Source organism: Haematobia irritans, chromosome 4, assembly GCF_050003625.1.
Source record: "Haematobia irritans isolate KBUSLIRL chromosome 4, ASM5000362v1, whole genome shotgun sequence".
NCBI classification, from domain to species: Eukaryota; Metazoa; Arthropoda; class Insecta; order Diptera; family Muscidae; genus Haematobia; species Haematobia irritans.
Window position 1 is genome coordinate 58,918,487 of NC_134400.1, and position 14,648 is coordinate 58,933,134.

The 14,648-nt window shown below is 31.4% G+C and overlaps 1 protein-coding gene across 1 annotated transcript; it reads right to left on the reverse strand.

The window, feature by feature from the left end:
- Positions 1 to 4,240: 4,240 nt before the first annotated feature.
- Positions 4,241 to 4,976, reverse strand: LOC142235423 (cathepsin F-like). Its single transcript, XM_075306675.1, has 3 exons — positions 4,788 to 4,976; positions 4,624 to 4,715; positions 4,241 to 4,529 (listed from the first exon to the last, which is right to left on the reverse strand). Exons 1-3 carry the CDS (start codon positions 4,974 to 4,976, stop codon positions 4,241 to 4,243), a joined length of 570 nt encoding a protein of 189 aa, XP_075162790.1.
- Positions 4,977 to 14,648: the final 9,672 nt, after the last annotated feature.

Below are 14,648 nucleotides of genomic sequence, written 5' to 3' on the forward strand. Positions count from 1 at the left end.
CGTTTGTGGTACTTTGTTTTTTTCGAGTTGAAAAACTGACATAAAGCGCATAGTCCCTAATTAGGTCGTGTTAAATCCTTCCATATGTTAAGATTAGTTAGTTTGAAAACATGGCGCCATTTGTAATGTGAATTAAGAAATAATTTATTTATTCAAATGATTTGTGTTAAATTATAATGCAAAAGTGTTTCGCGTTGTTATTTAAAATTGTTATACGATCGATTGACGAAATAAAAATAACATAGAGTAGTATTTTCGTAATAAACTAGCAACCACCATCTAGCCGCCCCCTACTACATGATTGAATAGAAATAATGTATATAACATGAAATTTATAGTAAAATGTTACAAATAAAGCTCTATTTAGCGAAGTTCATTTTACAATGGTTTCTTTTTACTGGGCATCGGGATAATAAACACAAATTATGCTGTCATTTCATGGTAAATATAAAGGAGGCAGTGCTATTGATGATGCAGTACTATGGTTGCAACGAATGGAATCACAAGAATAATTTGCTATGTTCCAAAAATAAAATTAGTTGTTCTGAACAAAGTTATACCAAAAATAAATGGTAAATGTTTATGCCACATAAATAAAAAGTTATACCCTATTCAGGGTTTTATAATTTAGTGCATATGTTTGCAATACCCAGAAGGAGACGAGATAGGCACATGGTGTCTTTGGCAAAAATGCTCAGGGTGGGTTCCTGAGTCGATATAGCCATGTCCGTCTGTCTGTGAACACATTTTTATAATCAAAGTCTACACGCTCACAAAAAATCGCTTCTGTAACATATACTCCCAAACATATTTTGCTTCAAGCATATACATTTTTGGCTATTGCCCAAACATTTATATGTTTGATCTCTTCCAATATATAATATGTTTGAAAGCATATTGGTCTAAACAATATATGTTTGGGTAGTCAATTTCCAAACATTTTGTATTTTTGCATCCAAATTCAATAATGTTGTCTTCCAAAAAACAATATGTTATTATGTGAACATATAATATGTTTGGAAGCATTTTGCACCCAAAAATATTATATGCTTAAAAAAAATTCTCCCAAACAATATTGTGCTCAACATTTTATTTATTTATTTATATATTTACAATCATAATGAATTATGAAAATAAACAGGTAATATAGGTGCTAACAACATAGGTTTTCGAACTGAATGCTCAAAATTTTGTTTCTGCCTAATTGTATATTCCCCCACATCTTTCTCACTTCCACGAGATTTTTTAGTTATTAGCACCTTTTTCTGTAATACAAACATTTTAGAAGAAATTATTCAATTTTATGATTTTTTTATTTTAATTTTACCTTTTGCCGGACGGGGATTCGAACAGCGGACCACACAGTTTGTAAGGATCAAAGAAGTAGCTGATCAATTGCCCAAGGAAAAATAAAATGTTAATTTTGTAATAACAAGCAACAACCACCAACTTAATTCAATATCGCTCCCTGTTAAATAGCGCTCCAAGCTACTAAACACATATATGTTTATAGGCTATTTCTAAATTAATATATGTTTGCATCCAAGCATATTATATTTACAAACATTTTATGTCCCAAACATAATATGTTCTAACATATTAACATATATGTCCCAAACATGTTATGCTAGTTTATGAACATTATATGCTTGCACTCAAAAATATTGTGTTTAAAAATTTGTTTTCCAAACATATAATGTTTATAGCCAAACATATGAAAAACAGTCTTTTTCATCCGTGTAGATCGCAATTTAAGCCCAATCGACTTCAAATTTGACACAATTATGTGTTTTGGATCAGAATAGAACCCTATTGAATTTGGAAGAAATCGGTTCAGAGTTAGATATAGCTCCCATATATATCGTTCGCCCGATATGTACTTATATGGGGCCAGAAGCCAAAGTTTTACCCCAATTTGGTTGAAATTTTGCACTAGGAGAACAATTAGTAGTATAGTCTAGTGTGCCAAATTTTATTGAAATCGGTTCAGATTTGGATATAGCTCCCATATATATCATTCTTCCGATATGCACTTATATGGGCCCAGACGCCTGAGATTTACCCTGATTTGGTTGAAATTTTGCACTAGGATTACAATTAGCAGTAAAGTCAAGTGTGCTAAATTTTATTGAAATCGATTCAGATTTAAGTCCCGATTTGGACTTATATGATCACAGAAGCCATAGTTTTAGCGCAATTTGCTTAAAATTTTGCACTAGGAGAACAATTAGTTCAGATTTAGATATAGCTCCCATATATATCTTTCGCCCGATTTAGACTCATGTGACCAAAGAGGCCAAGTTTTTACTCGAATTTTGTTGAAATTTTGTAAAGGGATTAGAATTAGCTTTGTTGCTATGCGTGCCAAATTTGGTTGAAATCGGTTCAGATTTAGATATAGCTCCCACATATATTTTTTCTGATTTCGAGAAAAATGATCAAAATACATAGTAAAATCGTCACTGTTAGTCGAAAACTTGTAAAAATAACTCAACTTTATTTCTAATAAATATCTATCGCCATGGGGCGTTAACCGATTTAACCGACTTAAATTTTAAGTCAAAAATTTTCTAAGAAGTCATAAATATATTGTCGGTTCAGATTTAAAAGTATGTATATGGGAACATAAACCTTTATAAAGGGTGATTCTTTTGAGGTTAGGATTTTCATGCATTAGTATTTGACAGATCACGTGGGATTTCAGACATGGTGTCAAAGAGAAAGATGCTCAGTATGCTTTGACATTTCATCATGAATAGACTTACTAACGAGCAACGCTTGCAAATCATTGAATTTTATTACCAAAATCAGTGGCAGAAAATCCGCTTTTTTATCGACAAATTTTGTTCAGCGATGAGGCTCATTTCTGGTTGAATGGCTACGTAAATAAGCAAAATTGCCGCATTTGGAGTGAAGAGCAACCAGAAGCCGTTCAAGAACTGCCCATGCATCCCGAAAAATGCACTGTTTGGTGTGGTTTGTACGCTGGTGGAATCATTGGACCGTATTTTTTCAAAGATGCTGTTGGACGCAACGTTACGGTGAATGGCGATCGCTATCGTTTGATGCTAACAAACTTTTTGTTGCCAAAAATGGAAGAACTGAACTTGGTTGACATGTGGTTTAAACAAGATGGCGCTACATGCCACACAGCTCGCGATTCTATGGCCATTTTGAGGGAAAACTTCGGAGAACAATTCATCTCAAGAAATGGACCGGTAAGTTGGCCACCAAGATCATGCGATTTGACGCCTTTAGACTATTTTTTGTGGGGCTACGTCAAGTCTAAAGTCTACAGAAATAAGCCAGCAACTATTCCAGCTTTGGAAGACAACATTTCCGAAGAAATTCGGGCTATTCCGGCCGAAATGCTCGAAAAAGTTGCCCAAAATTGGACTTTCCGAATGGACCACCTAAGACGCAGCCGCGGTCAACATTTAAATGAAATTATCTTCAAAAAGTAAATGTCATGGACCAATCTAACGTTTCAAATAAAGAACCGATGAGATTTTGCAAATTTTATGCGTTTTTTTTTAAAAAAAAGTTATCAAGCTCTTAACAAATCACCCTTTATATATCACCCAACAAATTTGGAGTATTTCAGATGGTATCGAAAATGTAGATCACAAAGTGGTGCATATATAGTCGGCCCGCCCGACTTTAGACTTTTCTAACTTGTTTTTATTTAAATAGCAAAATAATTTTCATGTATTGCACTCATGCTTGCAATCATTTTGGACTGATGTTGATCAGTGCGATAGGCTGGAATGAAGCGATTTAATTGTTGCTTTTAAGTTTCACTCAGCGACATTCATTGTCCATATATCTTGCATTTTATCAATTCAGTTTTATTACGTGACTGAGATAGTCTCTGGTACACAACTCTAACATTCCTTTGTGACGAATTATAAGTCGGGAACAGTGACTTTGGCTTAGGAACTACCCTTGAACGTGAGTTATGGGCTTAAGTTTATTGAATTTGAATATGAACTTTACATTATACGCTATACTTTCGTTTGACAAAAAATAATAAGGAAGTAACAATATCGTAAGACGAAGAAAAAAATATATATGTGAGAAAAAAAAACTAGATGAAAATTTATTGGGTATGGAGTGGTGGTATTAAGTATGAGAAATGGTATGGTTTGTATTTCCATGATGGCTGCACAAAAACCTTTCAAAGAGTTGTACAGACAGCCACCACATGTATGAGTTTTTGTTGATTTACCCAAATGACCTTTTACTTTAACATGGATTTTCGATGTATTGAAGCGGCATTGTTCTTTGCGTGCATGATAGGGAAATTCATTTCAAGTTCAAGTCCTAAACCTCCAATTTTCTCAATGGCATCATAAGCATTATCGGGCAAACCACCATTACAAACTGAATCTGTTGTATCACAATCTAATAATTCCTGCTCGGAATATTGTTCCAGTTTATCAGTCCTGACATCATGCAAATCTTCGACATTGCCGGTAACACTAAAAGCCCAGCCAGAGCCACATTGACCTTTTCTCTCCAATCGAATTCTTTGGGCAATTCAATGTCTGGAATTTCAGTTTTAGGGGTTAAAGCAGCATTACCCTCATCTCGTTGCCCTCAGCAGCATTACCCTCATCTCACATGCCGGTACGTTGTTTATATTCGGAACTGGTCAAATCAGCAAATTCAGTGATACCATATTTGGCACTACCACGCTCATTTGCATTCAAATCCTGTATGATTTTTAAATTTTGCTTGAAAAATTCTCACACGCATTTGTCTTTCCATGGTGGTGTGATAACGACGATTTTAAGATATTCGACTTTATTCAAACTATGATGATTTTGTTCCTTATGTGTCTTCTTTTCGGCATATTCCAATGAACGAGTAGCGTTTTTCACCAATTGTTTTGTTGCTGAATTAAGTTTGTTGCTGAATCCGTTCAGCAATTGCTTCGGATGTAAAAGTTTGCATAACAAATTCACGGAATCCATTTGGATTATTATTGTCCAGTGCTTTGTGAGATTTGGTTCAAAACAATTCAAAAACTGGTAGAAAAAACACTTCAAAAAAATTATTATGAATGCGTGTATGTAAACAATCAGCTGCTGCGTATGTATACGTAAAAATATTATGACGTTTGGCGATGTTGTCAATTAAATTGCTGAGAAATAAACGCAAAATAGTTCCAAAATAGCTGTTTTCTTCGTTCGAAATCTATTGTCAACACTCTCATTTTTCAACGCGAAAGAATGGTTAAGTGAAGTTTTTTTCGTGCCAACAAACATAGTACCCACCTTAAAATGTTATGGTATTCGTCAAAAATGGTTTTCTTCCACACCCTCAAAAAAAATCGCTTCTTTAACATATGTTCCAAACATATTTTGCAGGAAGCACATATATTATTGCATACTGCCGAAACATTAATATGTTTGTTTTATGTGAACATATTATATGTTTGGAAGCATTTTGAGCCAAAAATATTATATGCTTGGAAGAATTTTTCCCAAACACGATTGTGCTCATTCCCTAACATACTCGTAATTTTCACTTACACGAAATTTTTTAGTTATGGGCACCTTTCTCTGTAATACAAATAATGTTGAAGAAATTATTCACTTTTATAAATTTTTTAAATTTTACCTTTCGCCTGCACGGAGAATCGAACCGAGGACCATACAGTTTGTAAGCCAACACACTATCCACTGGGCTACGTAGCTGTTATAGTCACCAGTAGATAATTATCGTTTTAAGTTACATTTATATAGCATAGTTTGCAGCGCCCACGAGCCCATGCAAACATAACATTATTTAACAGAAACATACATTTGTTTGCCACGTGGAGCAGTGGTTACCATGTCTGCCTTGCATGCAAAGGGTCGTGGGTTCAATCCCTGCTCCGACCGAACATTTTTTTTTTGTTTTTTTTTTTTTTTTTAATTTACACATTTATATTTATACTATATTAATTTTTTTAAATGAAACATCGAAATGTGCGTTATTAAAGATTTATAGTCAGTAACAGTGCTTGATATAAACGAAATTGAATGATTTTTGGATAAAATATTATTTTTTATTGCGAAAATAACAATCTTGTAATAAAAAACTGTTTTTGTACAAAACTTTAAAATTGTGAAGGAATTCAAAAACTAACAAAAGAAGAACGTGGAGTCGAGTATACACATACATACATAATTTTATAATATAAACATAAATTTATTTAGGAGTGAACAGTTTTTTACTAGCATTTAACACCATCGCTCTTAAATTCCTTTTATTTTTCTTTAATAATTCATTTTAAAGAAAATAAACTTTTTAAATTGTTTTAGCTGTAAAAGTCGAACTTAATGCCCGCTTTTATATTTGATGGTGTCCGTTAACTCCTCGTGGACTACTTTTTAATAAAGAGAAACTAAACTTTGTTTTTTTACATTTTACTGTGTAATTTTTCACTAGTTCCTCCTTATTTCATTTTACCGTCCCAACTCTAAAAAGAGTATAGTGCCCTTTCGTTATTTTTATGAAGACCCCTGATTTCTTTTAACGAACCAAGAAAAAAATAATGCCAAAATGATAAACAAAACACATGTCCACACATACATAAAATGCTGCTCTCAAGGCGAAAACATAAGCTGTTTGTTTTTCAAATGTCTATTCTCTTGGTTCAGAATGTATATTCTCTTTATTCAAATTAAATAATATTTAGACTTAAACATATCAAATTTTTGGCCTTATCATAAAACAGTTTTCCGAAACAACATACAAGCGGTTTCACAGAAATTGTTCTCTTTTGACTCTTTTGCTGTGTTATATTGATATCTTTCGTCAACTCTCCCGGTTTCCATCTCTATTTCTCTCTATACTCTCTCTGTCGCTTTGAATAAAATATCACAACATATGTATGTTTAGTTGAAATTTGTAAATTTATATATGTTTGTATTCACACATATGATTTTTATGAAACATTCATGCCCCAAACATAATATATTCTAACATATTAACACAGATGTCCCAAACATTTAGTGTTAGTTTAGGAAAATTACATGTTCGCACTTAAATATATTGTGGTTTAAAATCGTGCCCGAAACACATTTTGTTTATATCGGAACATATGAAAAACATATTTTTCTAACAGTGCAGTTAAAAGAACATGGTCACAATATAAAATGTTTTGATCTTTATGAAAAAAAAACTTTTTTCGTCGTCGAAAAAAGGACGCCACTTGAGAAAAGAAAACACAATATTAATTTTATTTATTTATAAATTAAATCAATGTTTATTTGTATTTATGTTATAATGTCGTGCAAGCAAACATCATATATTTTTACACACTCTATTTTGGTTCAATTTCAATAATAAGAAATCATTCAATATTTACTTGTGCCCATCAAATGTATCAACGCAGACATCATGTAACTACAAATAAAAATAAATTATACCATATATCAGAATGCAGAACAAAAACCAGGTACATTTTTTCAATTACACTTTCTTTTTTTTATTCACATAAAACCACGTGCCACTTCTGAATAAATAAATAAACACAAAACACAGAAATTCCGTATTCTCCGTCCATTCGAAGAAACAATCAACACACGACTGACGGGCAAAATGAAAATCGTGTGTACCTGTCAATGTTTTTATAAAATTCTTTTCGCTGCAAAAAAAAATTAAATGGACACGAAAACAATGTACATGGTCTTTATGGTCACATAATGATTCTAGACTGTCTATACGTTACCTATAAAAAATACTTTTTTCCCTGCAAAAAAGTAAAAATATTGAATGGTCAGGTACATGATTTTCCCAACCATGTAATGGTCTCAAATTCTACCATTTAAATAATAGGACATGTTTGCGTCATCTGGGAACCATTCAAATGCTTATTGCCAACATATATTTTTCTCCGCTCGAAAATTATTTTTAAAAAGACAAAATACATGGTTTTCGCGACAATTACATACTCTAGATAAGCATTAAACGGATGCGGCACCCATGTCCAAACATGTTTTTTCTGTGCGTGTATAAAGTGCGATGACCGTTTGCATAAGTTCAATATGAACTAAAGCAAATGAAAATTTTCGTACGATTCTCAAAAATAGTAAGAATGAACTACTGTATGGTTAAAATGGGCATGATTTGGGGCCAATGATTTTATTCTTAAATTTTAGTTCATTTCTTCTTCTATAAGAGGGTATAATTTAACTGTAGTTCACAGTTAAAAAGTACAACAGGGCAAGTACAACAGGGAAATGTATGTTATTTTCATTTTTTAATTCAATTGGCAGTTCATTAAATAATTTAAGCCTATTATATAATAATAAATATAAAAAATATAAACTCTTAAACAATTGCAAAAAAATATTTCTTCGACTGGTAAAATAATTATAAATAAATAAATAGTAGAAAATTATTATTTATTTATTTATAATTTCATTAAATAATTTAAGCCTATTATATAATAATAAATATAAAAAATATAAACTCTTAAACAATTGCAAAAAAATATTTCTTCGACTGGTAAAATAATTATAAATAAATAAATAATCGAAAATTATACAATTGATTGTCTCTAATAAAAAATTTAATTTTCTACAAAAATCAATCAAATTTTTAATTGAAGCAATTAAAAATTAAGTGAAAGTGCCGAAGAAAACATTGCTTTTTTAACCAAGAATATTTTTTATTTCTAATTACTTCTATGATTAATACTATCGTGAGTTAAAAGTTTAATTGGAAATACGTTGGTGGTATTTTTTTTCTGTGTATGGTCTACTATGAGTTTTTAATTTATTTTTAGGTTTTTGCACAAAAAATTTTGTTTACTTTTTTATCACGAAATGAATTGAACCAATTAAAAAATTAATCGACACTATTATTTATTTATAGTTTAATTAATTATAAATGAGTAATGATACAATAGACAGTTTATTGGCATAATTTAAAAATTAATTGAATCGATTGTAAATTCCGAATTAATTAAGTATTTTTGTAATTTGTGATTACACTGAATAAAAAGCATACTCGGTTCCAAAGATTTTGTCTTTACTTTAAAAAATTTGGTATTGATTCCGAGCCATTTTCCTGGTTTTAACAACGCTTTGGGGAAATCTCAAAATGTGAAGTAAAATTTAGTTCAATTTTCGTACGAGTTCGTTTATTCTTCATATAAAACAGTTTACTTTTTTCGGTGCAACTACACAGAAATTCGAAATTAAAGTAACCCTAAATTTAACTTATTTTTATTGCAATAATATTATTTGTTTGTAGTTAAAATTTTAATATCTTTTTTAATTTTCCTGATCTTAGTGAAATTGATGTGTATGAAGATAAATTCGAATTTGAAATTTGCAGCAAAAACTTAGCCAAGACACAAACCAGCACTAAAAATATTTTACAAATTCGAACTTAGGATTTCAAATTCGAATTTGAATTTTTAGTATTTGGCTTATTATTAAGCCGCGTGCGATATAGAGAGTAGGCTCATTGGAAAGGGCCTGAGCTCAGCTTTCATAATCACAAAAGTCTTCATTAGAAAAGTATTTGTGAAAAGCTCAAATTGGAAAACAAAGAAGCGGAGAATACAAGTAAGGATACTTTTAAGACACAATTCTCTTTTAAATTTAGGTTTTGTGTACTTGCTTCTAGGAAGCAAATTTTAATTTTTCGCTTTCTCAGCTTATTTTCTTCATATGCTATCAAAGTCCTTTAAAAACGAGATAACGGAAACTTTATTTTCCAAATTAGGACTCGACTTCCAGTATAAATTATGCTATGTTTGAAGTAAAAAACTTCTTTAAAATAAAGTTTTGAAAAACATGTCCTATATTTGAACGATTTTTTGCTTTGTAGTCAAGATGCAAAAAGACAACAAATTTAAAGACAATTTCAATATATTTAAAGAATTTTTCTGAATTATTAAAGTCAAGTTGACCTTAGCCTATAAATTTTTTCTTTCATATTAAGATACCCATTTGTAAGTCAAATCACTTAATTATAAGTGCAATACGACTTCATTGAAAAGTTTATCGACTTTTGGACAAGGAAAATAACTTTATTTTAGAAAAATGTGTGTTCTATGCTAAGCAAAATTTGTATTCGTATTTTAAAGACATGAAATCTTTGACGTCAAGACAATATTTTTTTCAGTGTAATGCTATCTACTTCTACAATTATTAGAGTAAAAGAAATTTTCTCCAATCATAACAGTTCCACGAACTAAAATAAGGTTATTTTGGTTTTAGTAAAATAGAGGGTTCACTTTTTTGTGTGTTACGAAAGCTTTCATTCGTATTTAAAGCTAAGGAAAATGTATACAAATCTAATTAAAACGAAATTTCGAAAAAATAAAAGCCCAATCTGATTAGAATTCGAGTGACTACTTTTTCAGATTTACGGATTGAAGTTCTTGCATTAACGTTGATAAAATAATTAACTTTAAGCAGATAATTTTACTCAATTGATGTACATTGTCGTTATCATTTAGTCAATATTTAATGTAGGAGTTTCCAAAAATATTCAAAATAAATGTGCATAAATATACACTCAAAAAAAGTTTACTTGGATCCAACTATTTTGACCTTCCCTTAAGGATTTTTGTATTGATTCCGAGCCAAATATTCGGCTTCTTTAAAATAAAGAAATTATTTAGCGACCAATCTGGCTTTAAATCTAGGACCAATAAGATTAAAATTAGGTACAGATCTCATTTATCAATTTTTCATTCTCTTTTCGGGGTTTATTGATATATGTACTCACACATATAATTTTCAATACCCTGCATCATAGGATGGGGGTATATTAACTTTGTCATTCCGTTTGTAACACATCGAAATATTGCTCTAAGACCCCATAAAGTATATATATTCTGGGTCGTGGTGAAGTTCTGAGTCGATCTAAGCATGTCCGTCCGTCCGTCCGTCCGTCCGTCAGTCCGTCTGTTGAAATCACGCTAACTTCCGAACGAAACAAGCTATCGACTTGAAACTTGGCACAAGTAGTTGTTATCGATGTAGGTCGGACGGTATTGAAAATGGGCCATATCGGTCCACTTTTACGTATAGCCCCCATATAAAGGGACCCTCAGATTTGGCTTGTGTAGCCTCTAAAAGAAGCATATTTCATCCGATCCGGCTGAAATTTGGTATATGGTGTTGGTATATGGTCTCTAACAACCATGCAAAAATTGGTCCACATCGGTCCATAATTATATATAGCCCCCATGTAAACCGATCCCCAGATTTGGCTTGCCGAGCCTCAAAGAGAAGAAAATTTCATCCGATCCTCTGAAATTTGGTACATGATGTTGGTATATGGTCTCTAACAACCATGCAAAAATTGGTCCATATCGGTCCTTAATTATATATAGCCCCCATATAAACCGATCACCAGATTTCGCTTGTGGAGCCTCTAAGAGAAGCATATTTCATCCGATCCGACTGAAATTTGGTACATGGTGTTGGTATATAGTATATGCAAAAATTGGTCCACATCGGTCCATAATTATATATAGCCCCCATATAAACCGATCTCAGATTTGGCTTGCGGAGCCTCAAAGAGAAGCAAATTTCATCCGATACGGCTGAAATTTGGTACATGATGTTGGTATATGGTCTCTAACAACCATGCAAAAATTGGTCCACATCGGTCCATAATTATATATAGCGCCCATATAAACCGATCCCCAGATTTGGGTTGCGGAGCCTCAAAGAGAAGCAAATTTCATCCGATCCGCCTGAAATTTGGTACATTATATTGGTATATGGTCTCTAACAACCATGGAAAAATTGGTCCACATCGGTTCATAATTATATATAGCCCCCATATAAACCGATCCCCAGATTTGGCTTGCGAAGTCTCCAACAGAAGCAAATTTCATCCAATCCGGTTGTAATTTGGAACATGGTGTTAGTATATGATCTTTAACAACCGTGCCAGAATTGGTCCATATCGGTCCATAATTATATATAGCCCCCATATAAAACGTTCTCCAGATTTGACCTCCGGAGCCTCTTGGAGGAGCAAAATTCATCCGATCCGGTTCAAATTAGGAACGTGGTGTTATTATATGGTCGCTAACAACCATACCAAAATTGGTCCAATGACACAAAAATTGGGCCATATCGGTTCATAATCATGGTTGCCATTAGAGCCAAAAATAATTTACCAAATTTTTATTTCTATAGAAAATTTTGTCAAAATTTTATTTCTAGAGAAAATTTTGTTAAAATTTTATTCGGTTCATAATAAAATTTTCATCATTGTCAGAATTTTATTTCTATAAAAAATTTTGTCAAAATTTTATTTCTATAGAAAATTTTGTTCAAATTTTATTCGGTTCATAATCATGGTTGCCACTCGAGCCAAAAATAATCTGCCAAGATTTTATTTCTATAGAAATTTTTTTTTTAAATTTTATTTCTGTAGAAATTTTTGTCAAAATTTTCTTTCTATAGACAATTTTGTCAAAATTTTTATTTCTATAGAAAATTTTGTGAAAATTTTATTTCTATCGAAAATTTTGTTAAAATTTTATTTCTATTTTTTCAAACTGAATTATATACGTATTGGATCGATCTTTTTTGATTTAATATATACCACGTATGGACTTTCATACAATTTAGAAGATGGTGTTAGGAGGTTTTAAGATACCTTGCCATCGGCAGGCGTTACCGCAACTTAGGTCATTCGATTGTGGATGGCAGTGTTTAGAAGAGGTTTCTAAGCAATCCATGATGGAGGGTACATAAGCTTCGGCCTGGCCGAACTTACGGCCGTATATACTTGTTTCTGATTCAATCACGAAAGTAATTGGTGCATTGAAATGTCTTCAATCACAGAAATGGTTTCAATTAAAAAATGAATTGAAGGTCAATTAAAAAATTAAGTGATACTATTAATTTTTGTGATTGATTTTTGTTTCAATTAAAAAATTTTTCTGAATCAATTAAATTTTTAATTAAATATATTTTAAAACTGAATTAAAAGTTTATTTGGAAAAATTTTCGTGAAATTTTTTCTGTGCACGTTCAAACAAATGCCGGTAAAAATCCAAATTATATAATTCAAAGTAAAAAATGTTTTCTTAATTAAAAAAAAATGTTCAAAGACGCTAAATCTTCAAATAAGCCTATATTTGAAGCGATGTTATCTTAAATCTAAAGTGTCAATATTTCAGGTAATTTAAGGACAATTTCTTTAAATCAAAAATGTTTTTCTTTACTTTAAGGAATTTTAGCTTTAGTTCACAGATATACGACTTTAACGTAGGGAAGCAAATTTACAAAATTTGTGTCCTAAATTTAATGAAAAAAAAAATTGAAGCAAAGATTATAAACTTTCATTTACTTAAAATTTCATTATTTAAAGAAATTTGTCCTTAATATTTTGTACATTTCGCTTCTTAAAATTTAGGTTGCATAATCTTAAATATTACGTAAATATTTTTTCAGCGTATATTAAGACAATTATATTTATTAAGAAAGGTTGTTGAAACTTCGACAAAAAACATCGAACTCATTGAGTACATAACATTTTGCCTTTTGAAAATAATTTATTCATTTAAAAAAATAACCGCGAAACTTAGCTTCAGTTTTCAGTTCATTTTTATGGTTATTTTTTAAATGAAACCTAATTTGCTACTTGCTTTTTTAATAAATTATTTTCAAAATACAAAACTCTATTCAACGTTTATTGTACAACTACATTTTATTGGAAAAGTACGCGAACACACTTTATATAAAATCAACTTAGTGTGTAAATATAACCATAGCGATAGGCGGTAGGCGAACACTTATTTACGTGTATTTCTTATGGGAAGCCCAAAATCCGCGACGGAATACCGTGACGGCTAGCGGCGTGTCGCTAAATTAAAACTTATTCTAACTCCTTGGCGAAAACTGGTATAGTGTTGCCATCGCTTATCAATTTTTTTAACTCACCACTAGGAATTGCTGTTGCCTGGAGAAGTGTAGATTATTTTTTCTTGAAATAACTCAACAAATAACAAGCCATTGTATGTTTTTATTCAACTTCATTGTTTAATATTGTCAAAGCGTGCTGTATTGACAACAAAAACGCTAGGAAACGTGAAAAAGGGAATTATTCGCCGTCGAGCTTATTGTATTTGCCGTAGCGGCAAAAATGTTTCGCCTACCGCCTATCGCTATGGTTATATTTACACACTTAGCCGAGCACAAAATATGTGAGAACCGTTATGTTGCATTTGCTACTAACACGTTGTTGTATACTCTCAGAAAAAGTAGGCAAATGAAAAGAGAGTTAAAGAGAAAATAAAAGATTTCTTCTCTGCCTCATTCTCGAATTTCACAATTTAAGTTTAACGCAGAAGTAGCTTAACGACACATTGTTTATTTCAAATTAGAAAATATATGATATATATGTTTAATTTCGCACATTTGTAGCTTTGTGAACATTTTAAATCGATATACTAGTCAAGGATTACTATTAAATAGCTGTAAAGTTTAAATTAGTTTGATGGAATAAAGAAAAGTTTCTGCAATGCATATGTGCAAAGAACATGTTGGATTAGGTGAGTTAGGTCACTATTGTTATGAAACTTCTTTCCGAAATGTTTTTGTTTTATTTTTTTTGTTATCGATTTGTTCTTTAGAACCGCTCGCTGTCAATAAATACGGTCATGTTGT

What these genes read in the sequence shown, in the direction of transcription:
- LOC142235423 (XM_075306675.1), bottom strand. Translation starts at nt 4,976, where the DNA reads ATGGATTCCGTGAATTTGTTATGCAAACTTTTACATCCGAAGCAATTG. An exon ending in AAGTCGAATATCTTAAAATC is followed by an intron (nt 4,716 to 4,787) that starts GTCGTTATCACA and finishes AAAATCATACAG; the next exon opens with GATTTGAATGCAAATGAGCG. An exon ending in TATAAACAACGTACCGGCAT is followed by an intron (nt 4,530 to 4,623) that starts GTGAGATGAGGG and finishes AATTGCCCAAAG; the next exon opens with AATTCGATTGGAGAGAAAAG.